This window comes from Panthera uncia, chromosome D1 (assembly GCF_023721935.1).
Source record: "Panthera uncia isolate 11264 chromosome D1, Puncia_PCG_1.0, whole genome shotgun sequence".
Taxonomy (NCBI): Eukaryota; Metazoa; Chordata; class Mammalia; order Carnivora; family Felidae; genus Panthera; species Panthera uncia.
Window position 1 is genome coordinate 88,957,940 of NC_064808.1, and position 11,657 is coordinate 88,969,596.

Consider the following 11,657-nt stretch of genomic DNA (forward strand, 5'->3'; position numbering starts at 1 on the left):
CCGTCACAGTTGGCCATGGCCCCTCTGTCTTGGCCATCCCCTTAGTCCTGCCCCACCCATGTAGTTCACCTCCACTGCCTCCCAGCAAATCGCCCTTGCACTTCATCAAAAAAGCTCATCCCTTGGGGCACCTGGGTCACTCAGTCGGTTGAGCAGCTGACTCTTGATCTCAGCTCAGGTCTTGATCTCAGGGTCATGAGATCAAGCCTCGTGTGGGGGTCCTCGCTGGGCATGGAGCCAAACAAACAAACAAACAAACATGTCATCCTTTGCTTTAAATTGAAGAAGTGAGCAGAAAAAAAGAAACTAAAAGGAAAGCAACAGAAGAATTTAAGGCCTCTGACTATCTGGTGAGTCTTCATTATTTTGTGTTAACATTATTTTACGTTAACATTAATTCCTCTTAGAGCTACCTCAACAAATTATTAATTTATACTATTTTGTTTTTAGGGAGGTGCCCTGGTTTTTCTAATTCTGGCAAGTATTTTTTTTTTTTTTAACTACAGTTTAACTTTGCTTTTTTTAAGTGAAAACTTCTTTCTGCCCTGATGATACTTTGTGGTCTTTTAGGTTTCTAGGACCTCTGTGTTACTTCCAGATTCTTGCAGACACATGGGGCCTCAAGCCAGAAGCTTATTAGTTAGTTTGTTTTACAACATCACCATAGGGGGTTGTTTTTAAGGGTCTGCCTATGCTGTGTGTCTCACTGTTTTAAGAGGTTACTCTAACACTGAGACAGTTATCTCCTGTCCTCAAGGAGATTGAAGTTTAAGTCAGATATCTTTGGAACCAGCAGATGAGAGAAAACCCAGACAACAGAGCCAGTATGGAACAAGGACAGACGTAACTACTATTGTCCTACAAAAAATCCTAAGGTGTAAGTATATCCATTCATTCTCGCTAAAGTGGACATGTCTTATCTTAGTGCTGAGCATGGTCTGTTAAAAGATGTTTTCCAGTTAGTTTAATCGTTGCCCGCCCCCTCTGATGATGAATTTACTTACTTGAGAAAAAGGATATAAAAAATGGCTGATGTTTTAATGTTTATTATTTATTAGTTCAACATTTTTGAGGTCCTACTAATGTGCCACAAACTATGTGCTTGGTGCTAGACATTATGACTTTAATCGGAGTCCTGTATACATCAGTACTTTGACCACTTCTTAGGCAATAAAACACTTTAGACCATTTTCACTCATTTCCTTCTTCAGGGTTTTGTGTTATTTTTGTCACGTTTTCATTCTACAGATACATAAAATTCTCTAAGACATTACAGCTACTGTTTTTTGAAGTCAGTATTTATTCAGAATTCCTGACACTACATTTTTTTGTTACTGTTCGTTCTTTTCAGTATTTCCTTTCTTCTCTGTGCTGGTAGTCATTTCCTTCAACTTGGAAAAACTCCCTTTGGGATTTCTTATAATACAGGTCTGAGGGTGACAGATTGTCCCAGCGTTTTGGTCTGAAAATGTCTTCAGTTCATCTTCCTTTCTGACGGATCCTTTCTACTGTTTATTGAACTCTAGGCTGGCAGTTACTTTCTTTTTGTACTTGCACGATGTTGCATTATGGCTTCTATCGCTTCCGGTGAAGAATCATCTGTGCAACTGTCATTGTTCCCTTCCAAAGTAATAATGTCTGTTTCTTTTGACTGCTTTTATGATTTTCACATTGTATTTTGCCTTCGGCAGTTTAATTATTCACATTAAACTCTGTGGTTAATTATTCACATTCGAAAGTGTGAATATGTATTCTGCTTGGGGTTCATAGGACTTCTTGAATCTGCTGCTTGGGCTTTCGTCAGTTTTAGCAAATTCTTAGCCCTCTGTCTCCAGATATGGCTCTGTCTTGTTCTCTTTTCACGATGCTTCATATGTCTTTAAAACTTCTCTCTATATTTCCCATCCTTTTGTCTCTGCCCTTCAGTCTGAATAGTATGCAGTGCCTGCTTCTAATTATTACTAGACTCTAAGTGTCTATTAAAATTCTTCATCTTGTCATCTTTTTTCTTAAATATATGCATCCAAGTCTTTTAAAGTCTTTGTCTCCTAATTCAGTATCTGCATCACTTATTTTTCTCTCGTTCTTTTCTCTTGATATGCCTGATAATTTTTAATTGAATTCTGGGCACTGCGTATGAAAACTCACAGAGGCTCTGGAAGAAGTTTTCTTCTTCCAGACGGGACTGCTTTTGGCAGGCAGTTTGGCAAGGGGCAGATCGCTTTAACCCGATCAGGGACTGAGCTGATTATTTACTGCTGAGTTTCAACGTCTGTAAAAGTGTTGTCTGTTTCTGCTTCACCGTTATTTTTACAGCATAAGCCTTCAAGGGTCCTAATTAAAAAGTCTTTTCTCTTTGGGAGGCTCTGAACTCCAATTTCTGTTTTCTCAGCCCCATGAAAGTGCCAGGAGTCCTGCTTAGCTTCTTAGCTTTGTAGCCAGCACTTTCTGCTTCATGCCTCAGCCTTTTCTTTTTGCACTGAATTGGGGAAATGCCTCAAGAGGAAAAGGGGATGCTGAAACTCGGGTTCACATTTACCTTCTCTCTGAAATCTCAGCCGCTCAGGTGCTTGCTTGGGTAGTAGCCCTCTGATGACTTCAACAGATTTAAAATAAAAATTTCTTGGGGTGCCTGGGTGGCTCAGTCAGTTAAGCATCCGACTGCCACTCAGGTCATGATCTCGCCGTCCATGAGTTTGAGCCCCACATTGGGCTCTGTGCTGACAGCTCAGAGCCTGGAGCCTGCTTCAGATTCATATCTACCTTATTTATTTCTCCCTCTCTCTCTGCCCCTTCCGCATGTGCATGCGCGCGCTCTCTCTCTCTCTTTCTCTCAAAAATAAATAAACATTAAAAAAGTTTTAAAATAAAAATGTCTCCATCCTTTGTAGTTGTCCTTGGCAGGAGAATTGTTCTGATACAAACTAATCAGTCATAGCCAGAAACCAGCAGTTTAATTTTTTAAAAGTTATTTCCAACAAATCATGGAAACCATGTAGATTCCCCCAACTAGAGATATTTCCAATTTGGGGAAACCAGAATCCTTCTTACTCTCTAATTCTGGAATTGTGACCTAATATAATTTCTTCGATTATAAAACAATTGGGTCTGAACCAGTAGGAAAGAATAGACACTAGTCTCTGGCTGGGCACATGGGACGTGCCCTGTTCTCATCAAGCACACATCTATTACCGTCTCACAGACAGTGTCTTTTACGTCTTCCTGTGTAACTTACTGCATCACGCTGGAACCATTTGTTTGCTTGTCCATCTCTGCTTGACTGGAAGCTGGAAATCTGCCTTATTTACCTTTATATTTTCAGTCTCTTACCACAGTGTCTGACATTTAGAAGGTGTTCAGCAAATGCTTTTAGAATAAAGGGTTCTTCTAGGTAAGGTTATTTATATAAATGGAGAATACCCGTTAAATTTTCATTAGTAGTATTTGAATTCAGAAAGGCTATTTTTGTCTGTGTTTTGGTTTTGCCTCTGACCATGCCCCACATTTTGGGTGAATACCCTACTTAACAGTCTGTATTCGATTCGACGAATTGAATATGTTCAGGGGATTCTCAGGTTCCCTGGGTATTGGGACAGAGGAAGAGACCTGACAAAATCCAAGAAGGAAAGAGGGCGATGACATGGACATTATTAAATGGCTGTCAGGAGATTAGTGCTCACTTTTGCCAGCATCCCAGAAAAGTTTTTAAAATTCAGAGTTGAATAAAATGTAGAACGGGACAAATAAGGAATGCCATACTCTCCTGGAGTCATGATCTGTCTAGTCCAGTGCTCTGATTCTGCCTCCAGCAAACTTTCTTCTTACTAGTGCTTCCTTCATTTTTTATTGGCTTAAGACATGCATGGGAACACTTAGGTTTTATTTGAATCAGGTATGTATTTCTTGCTATATATTATTAAAACTTAAAATAGAGTCCTATTAGATAATCCTGTACTCAAACTGTTCTGTACAAATGAATACCTCACATACTTGGCTTTCCATTCCAGGTGACTAGTATCCAGATTCCACTAAATTTATAGTAAGTATACTTCTCTATTTGAAATTAATGTTGGACTTATTTAAATGAAGGATCTGGTTAACTGACAGATATCTTCCTGTCTTGCAGGTTCAGATCTTTCTTCCTGCTTAGCAGTTAGTATTTCCAATAACCTGAACCAACAGAGATGCTCGTAACAGTTGCATGGACTTCTTTTACTCATTTGCATATGCCCCAGAAATGTACCATCCCATGGTAAAAAAGTGGAAATCCAAAAGATTCTTATTTTTATTCCCCAACATCGCCTAGCTCCATCACACTGCTGGCCAGTTCTGTGTGTTTCCTACCTAACATGCCCAAATCAAAGCCAAATGAAATGTCTTCCTAAGACTTTTCTTACAATTATTGAAATAAAAAATATATTTCTGTTATTCCAGTTTCTGTTTATGATGGAATAGCTTGATCATCTATAGGTAATAATAGTGATGAAATCTGGACAGTTTGAAATTATTGGAGAATAGCCTGAAGCAGGCAGGAACTGAATAAATCTAAACTTGAAAGACAATGGCTGACATTTATTTGTGAATTTTTGCCAGAGGGCATTCTCCAGTCTTGGGTCAGGGACCCAAACAGAGGTGTCAGAGGATGGAGTTCAACACCAATAGAAAACCACCAAAAAAAAAAAAAAAAAAAAAAAAAGGAAAATGTGATACTTAAAGGAAAAAAGTCAACAGAAACAGACCCTGAGGTGACACAGATGTCACAATGAGCAGACAGTGACTTTTGAGGCAGCTGTTATAAATAGGTTCAAGCACCTAAAGGAGGATAAAAACATTGAATTCACACTTGAGGAATTGCAGCAGAGAAATAGAAACTATAGAAAAGACCACAAGGAAATTCCAAAGCTGAAACGTACAATTAACAGGAATGGAAAATTTACTGAATGGCGTTAACAGCAGACTGGAAATGACAGAAGACAGAATCCGTGAACTAGAAGATCAATAGAAATGATCTAATCTGAAGAACCGAAAGAAAAAAAGAAAACGTGTATCTTAGGTGAGGGCAGGAATAAAAGTAAGTCAGGATTGAAGTGAATGCTCCTTGTTAATAAATTCTAGCAATCAGTTCTTCAAAGAAAAAAATTTAAAAATATACAAAACCTGGATTTCGAACATCTGATCCTTGTAGTGTCCCCCACCCTGCAAGGGGGAAGAGGGAACATATTACCTGACTTCAAAGCCGTGTGTTTTTGTTGGCTTTCATAAGATTCATCCTCTCACGTGGCCATAGGTTTCTTAGCTTTCTGTTCTCTTCTTCCTCTCTGTTCTCTTCCATTCCTTCCAGTGACTAATGGCCTTTTTCTTCTGTGTGCTGTATTCAGGAACCAGTTAATTATGAAATGGAAGACAACTTCTGACAGAGGACCAAGGCAAAGGAAGCCTGTGAGATTGGTCATCCTATATGGCTTTATTCTTAAGTGGTGCAGTCTCCTGCTGTATTCCACTTTAACTGCAATTTCTGAGTTCTTGATCTTGCAAATCAGCGTGAATCATTGCATTATTTGTAAGCACTGATCTTTCTTAATGAGAGTCTGTGATTACAAAACACCAAATGGTATTTCAAAGTAAGTGTATTTTAACGATTGATCCCTGAAGGCACAATTCTGTTTCTTTTGGTTGTATTTTGTAGGTGTTTCACCAAAACCAGCAGCACTTTCAGCAGCAGCCCCCTTCCTGTGGTCCCAGTGGTAGCACCTTATCCTCACGATGGCTTGGAAATGAAGCCCCTCAGTCACATGAAGGTGCCCGTATGTCTGGCTTCCACAGCCCCCGACTGTAGCCAGTCACCTGAGGAGAGCTTCAAAGATGACACGGCACCAAGACCTGCTCAGCATACTTGCTGTCAGGACGATAGAAATGACATCGACATTGAGTGCACAGAAGATACAGCAGAGTTCAGCAGAGGTACCGGGAGCCATTAGCAATCTCAAGTTTCATGTGCAAATACTCTTCACGTAATCTAAAACAATTTTCCCCTCATATGGTTGTTTTTAGAATGCACAGAATAAGCTGTTCCCAGATCTGTCTTCTATAGTTTACAAAAATACAAGAGTTCACATAAGTCATTTGCAAGAAGAATGGAAATGGGGGGAAAGGGATCGTTTCTGCGTCTTTCCATTTTTGTGAAAATTGGAGTGCTCTATCCCACTGGTGTGTGTTGGGGGGAAAATCCCATCATAATTTCAGAGTACATAATGGGCTCACTCCTTTTCTCACACGTGTAAAATATAGTTACAGCAATTTCTCTGTCTAGTTAGACAACATATTATCTGGTAGCAGAATTGTGTATGTTAATTTAATGCATTTCCCCATACATTTCCCAGGGTATAGTCAGAAACCATTCTATCCCTACTAGAAAAATAAAAGGTTCTTAGTAATGCCATTGACCCAGTCATATTTGATAGCTTAGGGACAGAATCACTGTGTGTGAAGATGCTTTTAATAATTCCAAACCATCTGTGATACAAACATAAAAATGATAAACATGTGAAAAATGTTTCCCAAGTTCCATTAAACTATGTGCTTTAAAAAAAAAAGAAAGAAAAAAGAAATCTTAAGTTTCAAGCTAGTCTTCAGTTACTTAAGACCTATATGAAGGAAGTTGCTTTTTTCTGTGATCAACTCACATATTTCTTAAATAGTAGGTGGGGTTAGTGGGTACTTCAAAAAAGTTGACGATACAGGGAATTCTGTGAAATTCTGTTATCCACATCCTTCAGCTCAGGCTGTTAATCCCATTACATTTTGGAGAATAAATCCAAATAGGCTTTGATTCAGTTTGTACCTGAACAGTAGACTTGTGGGCCAATGCATTTTGTGATCATGGGCCTCTTTTACATTTGCATTAATTCTGGAGTTGTAGCCTTTCTTTTCTTTCTTTCTTCCTTCCTTCCTTTCTTTCTTTCTTTCTTTCTTTCTTTTTAAATGTTTATATATTTTATTTATTTAGTTTTGAGGTGGAGGGGATTGAGAGAGAGAGAGAGAGAGAGAGAGAAAATATCTCAAAAAGGCTCCACGCTATCAGTGTGGGGCCCTATGTGGGGCTCAAACCCACAAACTGTAGATCATGATCTGAGCTGAAATCAAGAGTCAGACGCTTAACTGATGGAGCCACCAGGCACCCCTTTAGCCTTTCTTTATTATTTTTTTTTTTGTAGCCTTCCTTTAAAAAGAATTTTTTTTTTTGAATGTTTGTTTATTTTTGAGAGAGACCCCATGCAAGCAGGGGAGGGGCAGAGAGAGAGGGAGACACAGAATCTGAAGCAGGCTCCAGGCTCTGAGCTGTCAGCACAGAGCCCAACGTGGGGCTCGAACTCAGGAACCATGAGATCTCAGGTCACACCTGAGCCGAAGTCGGATGCTTAACCTACTGAGTCACCCAGGCGCCCCTGTAGCCTTTCTTTAAAGTGGTTATTTGCAGGGTTTTAAGGGGTTTTTGCTTTTAGCCCTCAGATGAATTGTACAACTGTCCATGAGAGCTCAGCTTTATTTTAGATCTTTGAAACCTACTTCCTCTCTCAAAGTCGAACTCAACACAACTGGCTCTACCCTTGCTCATGACTCTTTCTTTATTGATCAAAGTAATATTTTTAGACTGTTTTGTGAAAATCAGCTTTATGATTTCCTAATGCTCCCAAACCTTTGTGTTTTTCAGGAGACAGCTGTGTCCATTCAGAAACAGAGAACAAAATTTTAAGTTGGAATCCTCTTATTTTGCCACATGGGTCAAAGGACTGTACTGAAAAGACAGCGTGGTTTCCTCCCGGCATTCCTCTAGACAGCCCTTCAGGGGTCCTTCAGCAACCCCAAGAAACCTGAGGATGTGCATACGACTGGTCATGCTCCCACTTCAAGCCAGCACCTGCACAAAACAGGCCTGGGGATGGACTGCGTGAAGGACATTCATTCAAATCAGAGAAAATCGTTATTTATTTTTTGTAGTAGTAAGGTCATATGAATGTATCTTAAATTGTGTGCCCTTTTTTATTATTTATGCCTTAACAATTCCTATTCCTCACTCCCCCTCAGTAGGAAACCTAGTTTTGCGTAGTTTTCAATCATCTGAGAGCAGTGGTATCATTCCATGTTTCCGAGAACCTCAGTGACCAGAAGAGCTTCTCCTGCAAGGATCCAGCCTCTTGGCCGATACGGCTCGAGAGGGAACTGATCTGGCTGTTCGAAGTTTTCAGATGGAAAGCTGGCTTTTGATACTATGTTTATTATTATTGAGAACATTTGGAATCACCCTCAGCTGTCACTTAGTGTTTATAATAGCAGGTCTCTTTTGAATTTTAGGAGTGCCTTCCACAGAAGTGATAGGGGACCTGTTGACTGTCTGCACATGGGCACAAGTTATGTTCCGTTTTCTAGACACTAGTCACAAAGTGTCATGAACATGGTTTGAGGTTAAGGTCTGTGGGGTTATTGCATTTTGCAGAGAGGGAACCAGGGCCAGAGAGAAGAATGAATGTCCTCAGGTCCCACTACCCTAAAATTGGATTGGTTTATAAAATCATCACTGTGGGGCTCTTTTTGACTGTTCTGAGAGTAGGAACAACATAAGTTTAAAGTGGCGACTTGAAAAGAAAGACCCACATTGTGCTCCCGATGTCATGCCACCCGAAAATTATTATTTTCCAGCTTCCAACATGGGCAATGCTTGGAAGACGTGAATGTCAGAAAAGATTTAATTTGGAGGGAAAGGGGTATGGTCTGAAATTTCCTGACTTTTTTCAGAATGTCGTCATTGTAAACAGGCACCTGAAGCTTCGGTTAGCAGAGCTCATAAATCACAGTTACTGCTCCCTCTGAGTGACGAGGACATTTGCAGCTGCCTTTGGAAGGCTTTTCTTCTCCACATCTAAAAAAAAGAAACAAAAGCTCACAAAAAAACACTACTACTATTTAATAGCTATTTTAATAGCTTTTGAGTCAAGCTTTAATGGATCACTGCTTATTTTTGGATTGTGCATCCCTTGGGGGGAAAAAAAAACAAAATGATTCTCTTTATGTAGAGTCAAACAGTTTCAGCATAAATGAAAAAAACTTCTTTCCCAAAAATTGCAGTGAAATAGACTAGAATACTATGTTAATCAACTGTTTATGTAAATGCATCAATATTCCCTTACATATGTCTATATATTTTATAAATAGAGCTGTTAGCGAAATACGTTGTTTGAGCTGGGTCACTATGCGAGAATGTCTTCGAGTGGAATGTAGTGAATATAAGTTCAGGGTCCGGTATTAGGGGTGCTGTAGAATCAAATTCTGCATTCCAGATGTCCATACCTATAGTATGCTGGATTTATGATTCATGTGGTGTAGATACACTTGGCTTTGGAGGGGGATATCTGCATCCCTTCTGTGATTAGCAAAGGACGGAGTCCTAGTGCACAGAATATGAAAACATGCCCTGTGTTTTTTGCCAACCAACTCACAGCCATGCGGTCACAAAGGGAGTTTGAGAAAACTGGGAGTAAATGTTCGTAGGCAGTCATTTTGATTCAGGAAACAGAGGTATATTAGCATGAGCCTTAGGTCATAAACTGCTTTTAAAGATTGAGTTTGAATATGGGATTTGTCCACCCGGTAGAGGAGACAACTTTTACCTTTAGGGCAAACTCATTGTGGACTGCTTTATTTATATTATTAGTAACGCTGTTTTAAGTGTTATCCCTTTTATTGTATTTTATTTATAAAAAAAATGCCTTTATATATTGAGACATAAATATAAATATAAATATAAATATATAAATATATATATATATATATACAGTTGCCTTACTGTTCAGGAGTTCTGCATTCTCCCTGACCTTGAGTTATTCTGAACTTGTATGACCTGCACAGTCAACCAGCAACCGTCCTGCCTGCTGTCGCTTCCCCGGAAAGTCCGAGGACATAGCACAGGGTGGGAGATGGCCCTAGCATTTGTGGAGTAGCTGCGGTGGACCAGGCACCGTGCTCAATGCTGGCCTCTGCTATCTCGGTAACCCTCACAGCAAATCTGCAACATAGCCAGTCACCCACCACAGAGCCTGAACTTTAGCCCAGTTTATCTGGAGCCGTAATCTGGGCTCCTTCCATTTTTTTCCATACTGCTTTCCAAAAGCATGTGGTTCCCTCTTTCAATGGAACCGGTCCAGTTCTGTATGCTCTCCTCCCCTGCCGCATGGTGCCTCCGATGCCCTGACCCCACAGCCAGAGAAGCTGTGCTCGGTCCTGCAGGGGCAGAGCTGTGTGCTCTGGGTCTTTCCAGAGTCCCCGTTTCTCCCCAGGACACCCCTCACCTCTTCCTACCCCCCCCTCCCCGCCCCGCCAGGGAATGTGATCTTCCCTCGGCTTAGTGAACATGTCACTGGTCAGGCCTCTTCATGTGCCTTCTCCTCTTAGAATTCTCTGTGGTTCTTTGTTTTAGCATAAAACATCCCCGCTCCTGTCGTATCGATTCATTATCTCCTTTTTTTCCATCACGTACCAATAGTCTGGTGATGGGTGCCGTACAGGATGTAAGCGAAATTGCAATGTTTTCAGCCTTTTGAAGTGGTCTTTTAGGAAAGCATTTCTGGGTTGTGTTTATGTTGAGTGAGTCTGTGAACACCGATACGTCTGTATCAGGCCGACTGTGTCGCAACGATCATTCCAGATACAGTACTGCAAAGAGCTTAATTTCAGAATTGAATTCCACCTGTGTTGCCCTTTTACAGCAATGACTTTGAGATGCATGTCTTTGTATCATATTGAAAAGTGTGTTTTTATTTTCCTTCAGGTTGTAATATTCTGTTTGGAACTGTACATATTTTAAGTGATGTAGCTTTGACAGGTTTTATCTGGTTGATACGACTTTATATTAAAAGGGAATGCTGCTTTCCTGTAGAGTAGCACGTGAAAATGGGGATCCTGAGATACTCCCTGTTTGTATAAAGCTGCTTATAGCTTGTGATGGGGGTGGGTGGGTGTATGTCTTACTCTGAAATTCTTTGGAACCTCCATCCCTGTCCTCCCCTGAAAATCCCTGTGCGCACCCCAGAGCCAAGCGAGTTAATCCCTCCTGTTCTGACTGAAGAGATACAGGCCCTGAAGGAACAGGATCTAGGACAACAAGAGTTTTATGGGGAGGCTGGGAAAATGCCTGAGCCAAAGAGCTGTGTGGAAGGAGGCAGACCGCCTGCGGGGGTTGGGGGGGAACTCAGTATCTCTTTGGAAGGAAGACAGGAGGGAGGGAGAGGAACGCGGGGAGGAGAGTGGTCTGTGTTTACCATTAACTTGGAGCTACATCGGTGTGAACTCCTGGGTAGACAGCTCGCCTCCTCAAGGCGCAGCCCTAACAAGTCAAAGTGTCTGGGCTGTGGTGACCAGAGAGCCAGCAGGGTCTTTGGCATGGGGTGGGGCCTTGTTCTAGTTTATTCCCCATGTTGAAATAAGCCTTCTTTAAACCTTAGCTCCAGTCCTGAGAGCCTTGAGAGAACTTGAAATCCCATTTCTAATAAAGTCTAAGTCTGTGAGAACCTGAGAAGCAACTTAAGTTTCTGTCCGTCTCCTGTCTCCTTCCAGGCGCCACTTTCCTTATTCCTGGCAAGATCATCCCTTGGCTCTCTTGCTGT

The 11,657-nt window shown here is 40.9% G+C and overlaps 1 protein-coding gene across 4 annotated transcripts in view; it reads left to right on the plus strand.

The window, feature by feature from the left end:
• CDON (cell adhesion associated, oncogene regulated) overlaps positions 1 to 10,854 on the plus strand; it is a 101,506-nt gene extending 90,652 nt beyond the window's left edge. For 3 of the 4 annotated variants that reach the window (XM_049654690.1, XM_049654693.1, XM_049654689.1), the window contains 2 exons: positions 5,687 to 5,961; positions 7,712 to 10,854. In XM_049654690.1, the coding sequence (XP_049510647.1) occupies positions 5,687 to 5,961; positions 7,712 to 7,875 (439 nt within the window). In that variant the 3' untranslated portion in view covers positions 7,876 to 10,854. The remainder of the gene's footprint in view (positions 1 to 5,686; positions 5,962 to 7,711) is intronic. The other variant, XM_049654703.1, reaches the window with a different exon arrangement.
• Positions 10,855 to 11,657: the final 803 nt, after the last annotated feature.